This window comes from Pelobates fuscus, chromosome 2 (genome assembly GCF_036172605.1).
Source record: "Pelobates fuscus isolate aPelFus1 chromosome 2, aPelFus1.pri, whole genome shotgun sequence".
NCBI classification, from domain to species: domain Eukaryota; kingdom Metazoa; phylum Chordata; class Amphibia; order Anura; family Pelobatidae; genus Pelobates; species Pelobates fuscus.
Window position 1 is genome coordinate 10,189,708 of NC_086318.1, and position 12,851 is coordinate 10,202,558.

At 42.3% G+C, this 12,851-nt stretch overlaps 1 protein-coding gene across 1 annotated transcript in view; it reads right to left on the reverse strand.

The window, feature by feature from the left end:
* Window positions 1-12,851, reverse strand: part of KIF3C (kinesin family member 3C) — a 59,028-nt gene that overhangs the window by 11,260 nt on the left and 34,917 nt on the right. Inside the window, exons 2-3 of the mRNA XM_063441936.1 lie at window positions 6,999-7,100; window positions 5,954-6,076 (exon numbers count right to left, since the gene is read on the reverse strand). Coding sequence (XP_063298006.1) covers window positions 5,954-6,076; window positions 6,999-7,100 — 225 coding nt within the window. The remainder of the gene's footprint in view (window positions 1-5,953; window positions 6,077-6,998; window positions 7,101-12,851) is intronic.

Here is a 12,851-nt window from a genome sequence, read left to right on the forward strand (position 1 = left end):
AACCCGTTAGTGTGGCTAAACCGTGTGTCTGGAGACAATGCCAGGCTGCTGCGCTGGAGCTTGGCGCTGCAGCCCTTTGACTTTACTATCCATTACCGGCCAGGAAAACAAAACGGTAACGCTGACGGGTTATCCAGACAGACTGAACTCGAGAAGTGATCTGTGAGTACTCTCCCGGACATCCCCAAGCCGATCCGTTGGGATCAGACTGTGTATGCCGGCTTGGTTCTGGGGGAGCATTGTGGCAAATCTAGCCACTTCTGGACTACATTCAGTACAGGTTGTCCGTAGGCTGAAGATATACTGTGTAACGTTAAATGTATATGTATTGTCCTATGGCCGTTCGCATGCTGGCAGCCGTATGCTGCCAGCATACAAAGCATTCATACGACGAAACACGGCTATCCTGGCCGTTCGCCGTACGAATGTGGACTCCCCAGGTAGACCACACACTCACAGGTCGTGTGGCACCAATTAACCGGTTGCAACATTGTTGCAATCGGTAATTAAGGGCTCTCCTAGGTGGCCGTCGTTTGACTACCGACCATGCGGCGGTCGGCCATCTTGGATCCTTTGTCTCTGCAGCGGTGTTCGGTCGTCGAGAGCCTGGAACTGAAAACGGCTACTCAATGATCCGAACACCGCTGGACTTCTAGAGCGTTCGGGAGTTCCGCGTTCGGTACATTATATGTCCCGTACTTATTCGGTACTTTTAAAACCACTTTAATGTTTAACTGTATTATGTGCGGCGTTCGGTCAATTCAGCTGGGATCGGAGCGGTATTCTCACAAAGTGTGCGCTCCGACCCCAGCTATCTACCGAACGTTCAGTTATTCCGAAGTACCGAATATTGTGTGAATTATGGATTTTAATGTCAATTGTCGGTTTTGCTGCACGAGGGGATAATCCACTTAATCGTCCATTTTAGTGGGAGTATCCTTCTCGTGCAGCAATGCCTGTTGGGAAAGTCACAATGCATGTTGGGAGAAATCCCCTGGAATTACTGTATGGAAACCCCTTGCATGGGGAACTGTATAAATATGCTGCCTGTGAATAAACCGAGTTAGTTGACTCCCAAACTGTGTTTCGTCCGGTTATTGGGAGGATTGGGAATATTGCCGTGCTTTCTATTCTGACTGTGGATTTCCTGAATGTACCAACGGATATCGTATGCTGTTACACTGCATTCCGTTACAAGTTCTAATTCTATATGTTGCACGTACTGCGTATCATCTGATAATAGATCTGGAACAGAGAGCAGGAACTAGCTAGCCCAACCAGAGCTCTAATCCTATAGGCTGCACGTACTGTGTGTTATCTGATAATAGAGCTGGAACAGAGAACAGGAACTAGAGATCTCTACCTAGAGTTCTAATCCTACAGGCTGCATGTACTACATGTTATCTGATAATAGAGCTGGAACAGAGAACAGGAACTAGCGAGTCCTACTTAGAGTTCTAATCCTACAGATTGCACATACTGCGTATTATCTGATAATAGAGCTGAAACAGAGAACAGGAACTAGCGAGCCCAACTAGAGTTCTAATTCTATATGTTGCACGAACTGCGTATTATCTGATAACAGAGCTGGAACAGAGAACAGGAACTAGCTAGCCCAACCAGAGTTCTAATCCTATAGGCTGCACACACTGCGTATTATCTGATAATAGAGCTGGAACAGAGAACAGGAACTAGCGATCTCTACCTAGAGTTCTAATCCTACAGGCTGCACGTAATGTGTGTTATCTGATAATAGAGCTGGAACAGAGAACAGGAAATAGCGATCTCTACCTAGAGTTCTAATCCTACAGGCTGCACGTAATGTGTGTTATCTGATAATAGAGCTGGAACAGAGAACAGGAATTAGCGATCTCTACCTAGAGTTCTAATCCTACAGGCTGCATGTACTGTGTGTTATCTGATAATAGAGCTGGAACAGAGAGCAGGAATCAGCGATCTCTACCTAGAGTTCTAATCCTACAGGCTGCACGTAATGTGTGTTATCTGATAATAGAGCTGGAACAGAGAACAGGAAATAGCGATCTCTACCTAGAGTTCTAATCCTACAGGCTGCACGTAATGTGTGTTATCTGATAATAGAGCTGGAACAGAGAACAGGAATTAGCGATCTATACCTAGAGTTCTAATCCTATAGGCTGCATGTACTGTGTGTTATCTGATAATAGAGCTGGAACAGAGAACAGGAACTAGCAAGCCCTACCTAGAGTTCTAATCCTACAAGCTGCACGTACTGCGTATTATCTGATAATAGAGCTGGAACAGAGAGCAGGAACTAGCGAGCCCTACCTAGAGTTCTAATCCTATAGGCTGCATGTACTGTGTGTTATCTGATAACAGAGCTGGAACAGAGAACAGGAACTAGCGATCTCTACCTAGAGTTCTAATCCTACAAGCTGCACGTACTGCGTATTATCTGATAATAGATCTGGAACAGAGAGCAGGAACTAGCGAGCCCAACTAGAGTTCTAATCCTACAGTCTGCATGTACTGTGTGTTATCTGATAATAGAGCTGGAACAGAGAGCAGGAACTAGCGAGCCCTACCTAGAGTTCTAATCCTATAGGCTGCACATGCTGTTACCTGATAACAACAGATCTCCTGCAGCTGGAACAGAGAACAGGAACTGGTAAACCTTTCCATAGAGCTCTAGTCCTCCTGTTCTTACATTATAATGGGCGTAGAACACTCTGACACCCACTTACAATCCCACCAGAGACGCCGCATTTAAAGGAGAGCTGACACTTCTTTGAGATTTACCCCATTGAATAAAACATTGAAAATCACCTATCACTTGTCTTTTAAATTTATATTAAAGATTTAACAAATGACATCAAAACCCAGTTCACACAAGGCACAGCCAGGGCACACCTTGTGTCATGTCTCCTCCTCTCTGTCTGCTCTCTCTATACTGAGTGGCAGGTGTGAAGGGTGGAGCTTATAACAATGATTGACAGGGAGCTAAGATGGAAGTGGCTCTCTCTCTATACTGACTGCCAGGTGTAAAGGGCAGAGCTTATAACAATGACTGACAGGGAGCTAAGATGGAAGTGGCTCTCTCTATGCTGACTGCCAGGTGTAAAGGGCGCAGCTTATAACAATGACTGACAGGGAGCTAAGATGGAAGTGGCTCTCTCTATGCTGACTGCCAGGTGTAAAGGGCGCAGCTTATAACAATGATTGACAGGGAGCTAAGATGGAGGTGGCTCTCTCTATACTGACTGCCAGGTGTAATGGGCGGAGCTTATAACAATGATTGACAGGGAGCTAAGATGGAGGTGGCTCTCTCTATGCTGACTGCCAGGTGTAGGGCGGAGCTTATAACAATGATTGACAGGGAGCTAAGATGGAGGTGGCTCTCTCTATACTGACTGCCAGGTGTAAAGGGCGGAGCTTATAACAATGATTGACAGGGAGCTAAGATGGTGGTGGCTCTCTCTATACTGACTGCCAGGTGTAAAGGGTGGAGCTTATAACAATGATTGACAGGGAGCTAAGATGGTGGTGGCTCTCTCTATACTGAATGCCAGGTGTAAAGGGCGGAGCTTATAACAATGATTGACAGGGAGCTAAGATCGAGGCAGCTCTCTCTATACTGACTGCCAGGTGTAAAGGGCGGAGCTTATAACAATCACGGACATAGAGCTAAGATGGAGGTGGCTCTCTCTATACTGACTGCCAGGTGTAAAGGGCGGAGCTTATAACAATGACTGACAGGGAGCTAAGATGGAGGTGGCTCTCTATACTGACTGCCAGGTGTAAAGGGCGGGGCTTATAACAATGACTGACAGGGAGCTAAGATGGAGGTGGCTCTCTCTATACTGACTGCCAGGTGTAAAGGGCGGAGCTTATAACAATGATTGACAGGGAGCTAAGATCGAGGCGGCTCTCTTTATGACTGCCAGGTGTAAAGGGCGGAGCTTATAACAATGATTGACAGGGAGCTAAGATGGAGGTGGCTCTCTCTGTACTGACTGCCAGGTGTAAAGGGCAGAGCTTATAACACTGATTGACAGGGAGCTAAGATGGAGGGGCTCTCTCTATACTGACTGCCAGGTGTAAAGGGCGGAGCTTATAACAATGATTGACAGGGAGCTAAGATGGAGGTGGCTCTCTCTATACTGACTGCCAGGTGTAAAGGGCGGAGCTTATAACAATGATTGACAGGGAGCTAAGATGGAGGTGGCTCTCTCTGTACTGACTGCCAGGTGTAAAGGGCAGAGCTTATAACAATGATTGACAGGGAGCTAAGATGGTGGTGGCTCTCTCTATACTGACTGCCAGGTGTAAAGGGCGGAGCTTAGAACAATGATTGACAGGGTGCTAAGATGGAGGTGGCTCTCTCTATACGGACTGCCAGGTGTAATGGGCGGAGCTTATAACAATGATTGACAGGGAGCTAAGATGGAGGTGGCTCTCTCTATACTGACTGCCAGGTGTAAAAGGCGGAGCTTATAACAATGATTGACAGGGAGCTAAGATGGAGGCACCCACCTCCTAAATATATTTGTTAAATTAATGGATAGGTAAACAGAATGTTTAAAATTCAGAGAAGTCAGAGATTTCCTTTAAGATCTTAACATGTATAGCTTGGAGGAAAGACGAGACAGGGGGGATATGATAGAAACCTTTAAATACATAAAGGGAATCAACACAGTAAAGGAGGAGACTATATTTAAAAGAAAAAAAACTACCACAACAAGAGGACATAGTCTTTAATTAGAGGGGCAAAGGTTTAAAAATAATATCAGGAAGTATTACTTTACTGAGAGGGTAGTGGATGCATGGAATAGCCTTCCAGCTGAAGTGGTTGAGGTTAACACAGTGAAGGAGTTTAAGCATGCGTGGGATAGGCATAAGGAGTTTAAGCATGCGTGGGATAGGCATATCCTAACTATACGATAAGACCAGAGACTAATGAAAGTATTTAGAAAACTGGGCAGACTAGATGGGCCGAATGGTTCTTATCTGCCGTCACATTCTATGTTTCTATGTAAGGTGCTGAGAAATCTATTTGTCATCCACATATACTGTTTGACACCCAGCCTGCTGTATTTAATTTTTATGCGTCCACGTGTGTGTATATTTAATGTTTAATTAAACAGCGAAGTACATAACTAGAACATAATAATTTCTGTTTAGAAAATTGTGGGGAGTTTTTTGTCCAAAAAAATGATTGGACTAAGTGCAAGATATATATAACATAATTATTGTGGCCAAACTCAATGGGCTGTGAATCTGATAACAAATCATGTTAATCTTGGATCTAATCTCCTGTAGTTACACAGGAAGCATGCTGCCACGTTACAGACATGTTACTAGAAGATGCTACGATTAGTCAGTGATGTATCTGATAAACCCGGCCCTGAGTCCCTGCAGCAGTTTCCCCCAGTTTATACCCTAACAGAATAATTCAGGATTTTTACCACCATTATTTATCACTAATAATGGACTAGGCTGCAGCTGCCGTGCCTCTCTCCTGTACCGATGTGTTGATGCGAGCTGTGCTGCTTCCGAGTATACACCCCAACTGTCCTAAATTTGGTGGGACAGTGTTGTTTTTGTACACAATGTATCCACAGGTTGAACGTATCATTTGACATACCCATGGTGCACAAAAAGTCACCAGGCTTGCCTGTCTATGAGAGTGCTTCAGCAACACTCTGCCATGGGTAACCTTGCGTGGGATAGCCATCATGGCAGCCGGTCATCTCGGGAACATACATGTAAAGCAGGCACCAGCACTGTTTGGAAGTTGCCATGCCACCATTTTGCCCAGTGTGATGGTTGGGGTCATGAATGCTTTTCGCCTGTATTTACATTTTAGTGCGAGCTGATGTGCTTACCAAGAGGTCGATGGGATTAGATGCCTTTCTTTATTCACGTTATTCATTTTCTATAGACTAAAAATATATATTTTTAGACTGCGCCTGACCTTCTTGAGTTTTTTGGTCTTCATCTCAACCTCCTGTTGCAGGGATGTGTAGGTCTCTCGAAGTTCCAGCGTCTCTTCGCCCTGCAGAAGCATCTGCTGTTGGATCTCTCTCTCTCGCCATTTCTATCACAGGACAGAAAAACAGCTCGAAAAATAGTAATGGGACAATTTACTAAATTAAAACCATCTCCACATAATTCTGAATTTCTTGTTCACAGCTCATAGATTAGTAAAAATCTTCATTACCCTGTGATCCATACACATACATGCAAGCTCAGCACTTTCTCCAGCAGCGTAGTGTGCAAGTTTACGCCATGCAAGAGTTAAAGGAACACTATAGCGTAAGGAATACAAACACGTATTCCTATTGCTGTAGTCTTCTCGTAACTATTTAGATTACTCAGCCCCCCCACAGAACTGATAAAAAAAAAAAAATGTTTTTACTCTAGTGGCTGTCGGAGTGAATGACTTATTATCTAAGTGACAGACACTAGAGGTGGTTTTAGGCATGCTCTAGTGGCCATGGTGCCAGGAGTGCCTCGGCGTATCCTTTAGTGTAAGTAGTCAGACTGTTTGGTAGCGGTTTGATTTCTTTTCTGGGGTCCACCAGGCGTGACTCCCTGCCTCTCTCCTTTCCATGCTGAGAGGTGAAAGCATGTGCTAGGAGCCTGGGATAGCTCCCCTGAGAGTCCTGCTGTGCAGAGTTAGCTCAGCTGAACACGCTCAGCCAATGTGCAGAGACTTACACCACCAGGCTCAGCTCACACAGAGAGCTCCAGAATAAGCAGGGAGCAGCGCCTGATGCACCCCGGGTAACGACCGGAACCCTAATGTTTTGACAACTTACATGGTGAGCGCAGCAGGTTCGCACTATAACCACTACAGCACACTATCATGGCTATGGTGCCTAGGATGTACTTCTAAGTCCTAACGCGATATCTCTGCTGTTTTCAAAGTTCATTCCCTGACACATTCTGTGTACATCGAGAAGGTCCGGCTAATTTTCTATAAAATGCGTTGGGAACATCCCTCCTGTCTCCTTTACCTGCTCTGCGATCTCCTGCCGCTTGATCTCCAACATTTTCTGCTGCTCGTTTGTATGGTCCATGATATTCTTCCCGCCAATCAGGAGCTTGCTCTCCATAGCCTGCAAATAAACAGAATGTCAGTCATTCAAACTGAAAGGCAGACAGCTATTACGGAAAACACGTTAAACAAAACAGATTTTTCTATGATCATTATTAAGCTTTAAACTACGACACAAGCTGGACTTGGAACGTCTCATCCTTTTACACCGACAGAGGACCCGAAACTCTGAGACATTTATTTATCCCATCTTATATTGCAACAAAATCTTTCTTTTGTTATTTTCGTTTAATAAAGCAAATTGCACAGAATTATAATTAAGATGCTGCATGTCGCAAAAATAAACAAGTTAAATAAAATTCCAAATTCCCCTTACTGTGAGTTTGCCTTACTGGACAGTCATAGTGAGTTGGTCCCAAGGATGTCAGATGTAATCCCCACTGACTGTCCATGGATTGTAAGTGAGCGATGTTAAAGCTCAGTAAGGGATCGTGGGGCAGCAGGGAGACACTTTGGGGGCTATGTACTAACAAGCTGATAATGAAAAAAAAAATAGCCATAAAAATGAACAGTGCGTCCTTCTGATTTGTGGATGTATTTGGGAATTGATGAAATGTAGAATAAATTATCTTCTGTTTGATTAATTACTATTAGAGCTAAAAGCACAAAACAAACAAAATGAGTTAATTGCATGTTAATTGTATGTGTCAGTCTGATAGGATTCACACAAAATGTGTAACAAATTAACCCATCAGAGAGGATGTAAGGGCCTCCAGTGATTATTACTTAGTGTATTCATGTGGAACTCTGTGATACACTTATACACACACTGCACATTACTGTGAGTTTTATTGCTGCGGAGCTCTGTGATACACTTATACACACACTGCACATTACTGTGAGTTTTATTGCTGTGGAGCTCTGTGATACACTCACACACAATACACATTACTGTGAGTTTTATTGCTGTGGAGCTCTGTGATACACTCACACACAATACACATTACTGTGAGTTTTATTGCTATGGAGCTCTGTGATACACTCACAAACAATACACATTACTGTGAGTTTTATTTCTGTGGAGCTCTGTGATACACTCACACACAATACACATTACTGTGAGTTTTATTTCTGTGGAGCTCTGTGATACGCTCACACACAATACACATTACTGTGAGTTTTATTGCTATGGAGCTCTGTGATACACTCACAAACAATACACATTAATGTGAGTTTTATTTCTGTGGAGCTCTGTGATACACTCACACACAATACACATTACTGTGAGTTTTATTTCTGTGGAGCTCTGTGATACGCTCACACACAATACACATTACTGTGAGTTTTATTGCTGTGGAGCTCTGTGATACACTCACACACAATACACATTACTGTGAGTTTTATTGCTATGGAGCTCTGTGATACACTCACAAACAATACACATTACTGTGAGTTTTATTTCTGTGGAGCTCTGTGATACACTCACACACAATACACATTACTGTGAGTTTTATTTCTGTGGAGCTCTGTGATACACTCACACACAATACACATTACTGTGAGTTTTATTCCTGTGGAGCTCTGTGATACTCACACACAATACACATTACTGTGAGTTTTATTGCTGTAGAGTTCTGTGATACACTCACACACAATACACATTACTGTGAGTTTTATTTCTGTGGAGCTCTGTGATACACTCACACACAATATACTTTACTGTGAGTTTTATTTCTGTGGAGCTCTGTGATACGCTCACACACAATACACATTACTGTGAGTTTTATTGCTGTGGAGCTCTGTGATACACTCACACACAATACACATTACTGTAAGTTTTATTGCTGTAGAGTTCTGTGATACACTCACACACAATACACATTACTGTGAGTTTTATTTCTGTGGCGCTCTGTGAAACACTCACACACAATACACATTACTGTGAGTTTTATTGCTGTGGAGCTCTGTGATACACTCACACACAATACACATTACTGTGAGTTTTATTGCTGTGGAGCTCTGTGATACACTCACACACAATACACATTACTGTGAGTTTTATTGCTGTGGAGCTCTGTGATACGCTCACACACAATACACATTACTGTGAGTTTTATTGCTGTGGAGCTCTGTGATACACTCACACACAATACACATTACTGTGAGTTTTATTGCTGTAGAGTTCTGTGATACACACACACAATACACATTACTGTGAGTTGTATTGCTATGGAGCTCTGTGATACACTCACACACAATACACATTACTGTGAGTTTTATTTCTGTGGAGCTCTGTGATACACTCACACACAATACACATTACTGTGAGTTTTATTTCTGTGGAGCTCTGTGATACGCTCACACACAATACACATTACTGTGAGTTTTATTGCTGTAGAGTTCTGTGATACACTCACACACAATACACATTACTGTGAGTTTTATTTCTGTGGAGCTCTGTGATACTCACACACAATACACATTACTGTGAGTTTTATTTCTGTGGAGCTCTGTGATATACTCACACTGTGCATTACTGGCTAGTTTATTTCTGTGGAGCTCTGTGATACACGCATGCTCACTGCACATTACTGGGAATTGTATTTCTGTGGAGCTCTGTGATACACTCACACACAATACACATTACTGTGAGTTTTATTGCTGTGGAGTTCTGTGATACACTCACACTGTGCATTACTGGCTAGTTTATTTCTGTGGAGCTCTGTGATACACGCATGCTCACTGCACATTACTGGGAATTGTATTTCTGTGGAGCTCTGTGATCTCCATATACAAAGTACACATTCCTTGAGGGACAGACTCGGTCTAACAACTGAACATACCTTTTTACCTTTTAAGATGAGGGATGGGGGCAAGCAGCATTTTTCCTGGGAGGTAAGTTCAGTAGGTGAGTACCATCCACATTAATTATTATACAGAATAACGTGTATCATGGTTAATTAGTTAATCACTGCTAGCTACATGAACATACATACAGGGTTAATCTATCGCAATTAACCCCTTCACTTCCAAGCTATTGTCGGCTAATACAATTTTAGCATAGTATATAAGGATAAGACTATGGGTGCTGGGTAGATTAGCTTTGCCTGGGGGTGCAGTAGGTAAATATATCCCATTTTCGTACAATAACGATTTGTGCATTAACATACATAATTTATAAGTTTTGTACTCCAGAGTCACGGCCTGCAAACGCTGGCTGATTCTGCACGAAATATATCTGGATCTGTTACCCTTCCATTGGGGACTTACAGTAAATGCTGACGATATCAATACATTTTAATAGTACAGCAATGGTTAAATCATTATTTATTGGTAGGTCGACAGACAGACACAGGTTCAGATAATTCAGATGATAAAAAACACACAGGCTTTTATTCCCACTAACGCCCCATCTCCATTTACAAATGGAGTTATCTGCAAAGTATGAGATCAATCCCTTTACGAAGGCTCGGGGTGATGTCACACATCTCTATAAATCGATATTTTCTTGCATTATATATCTGTGAGCAAGGACAGTGTACAGGCCATAATGCGTTATTAATTAAACCAGGAATTGTGCAATTTGTCTTTTTTAGGTCAAAATATCTGGATTTGTGGATTTGTTTTTGCTGCAATTTGTCCAACATTTGGCTGATCAACGGGACATCCGAATTCCGAAACTCTGATTAGCCACATGACCGAATCACAGAGCAACCGAATCACAGAGCAATCGAAACAGACGAGCCATTCCAGTTGTTTGTGATTTGGTGTTCCTCCCATGGTGCGCCCCCCAATAATATGATTGATGGTTAGGGGACAGCCATTTAAATAAATACATTGGAAATAAATAATAAATAATTCAGAGATCAGCCAGACCGAATGCTCAAAATTAAGCGAATGCTCAAATCTGAATTTATTACGTCAGAAAAAATGATTCGGCCAAACTGAGTTTTGCAGCCACGCACAGGTCTAAAAACAGCCGAGGTGAAAACATTCTCCAACTCTGTGTTCCACGCTCGGATGTTTTGACCTGAAATACAAGATTCTTTGTCTGTTCCCACAAGTCGTGTTTTAGTCAATAAACCCCATTATGACTTATGTATTCACAGTATTGGTGACAAGGCGGGCTTCGGATTTTGGCGACACGCTATGACATCAAGCTGCAAATATAATGGCTTGATGATGTCATACATATTTCTTAGATGATGTCACATACTTAGCTAAGGTGATGACATATGTATAAGATAATGATATAAGGTTTACAGGATTTTATTCTGTGCGTCTTGATGGACGGACAGAATGCGAGTGGTTGGCTCTATAAAACGTGTAGTTCTGGGTTATTTTCTAATCTGCATTTTTTTAGATAGTCTACACTATGTATATTTGTACTTTTCCTGTTTGTAAGTAGAACATAGAAATGGACGTGGTTACAGTTAGAAGATTGCTGGGCAGTATATAAGTTAAGGCTGCTTTTACATTTTGTGGTTTGTAAAAACTAATCTGGCAAAGATATCTCTAATGAGACAGAAAGGGGTATTTTTTTTTAATCATAATTATTGGGAAGAGCACGGTAACAAATTTTCATTGGTTTTTACTGTATGTATTGGGGCTGATGTGTACTATGGTCCTTGCTGCCACCCAGGATTGATAGGAGTTTGAGCGCAGGACTTTTTTTTTTGTATTTATGTTTAAACACTTATTCCCATATTGTTCCAGTCTCCTGTATGTAGAACGCCGTAATCAATGGAAAGTAAAGATTTTGCTTGAAGTGGCTCTGTCACCTCTTGTTTTTTTACATAGTTTGGGTTTAGTGTGCGGTGACCTGGGGGTACAATGCAGGTGAGATATAGTTACCTGTCCCTCATTGGCCAGTTGCCACCATCACCATCGGGGGACCTACTTCAACACCTGTAGCTTCATCTACACGGAGCGCACATCAGTGTTGTAATCTCACGCAAGAGTCTATGGAGGATCCTGCGCGACCACAGGAGCCTCTAAATATATTGTCTTAGGGGAATTATCAAAATTTTGTCAAGCAGAGAAAGTAGTCCCTAGTTTGTCTCAATATATCTATTGACTATGTTGGAATTTCAGTAATTTCAATGGGTGATATAATAACCATGAATTTGTAATTGTTGTAGATGTTTCAATAAATGCGTTGTACAGTAAAAGACAGTGGGTAATTGTATCTGGCTTGTGATTACATCAAATTGTTTCTGTGAATGGAATACTTGTCTGCAGAAAAATCCTAAGAAAAGAACTCGAAGAGGCGCATATGTTATAGCCTCCATGGGTTTCGTTTTGTAATTGATAAATTTGAGTTAAAATATCTCCTTTTAGTGCATTTTCTGGCTTATTGTTGTCCAGTGGGATGGCTGTCTCTCAGCCATCTTTGGTCAGATAGCAGGTGCTTCTATATGTAGGTATTTAACCAAGAATTAATACGACATCATATTGTAATGAGAATATACCCCTACATGCAGGATTCAGCTAAACAGAAGACAACACAGAGGGAAGATACGTCTACTGGACCTTAGAGTGGCCGGACTCGACGTATATAGGAGAAGTACAGAGTCAGGAACGAACCGAGGTCAAGGGCACAAAGAGACAGCGTAAACTAGGACTAGCCGGGGTCTGGTACACAGTAAACAGCAAGCCGGCAAACAGATAAGGATAAAGAGATAACGTAGTCAGAAAACAAAGCCAAGGTCAAGTATGAAGGAACACAACTGAATACAACAAGCGCTAAAGGGAACTGAAACAGAAACCACGATAGGGCAAGGAACCAGGGGAAAAAGGTGAGTATAAATAA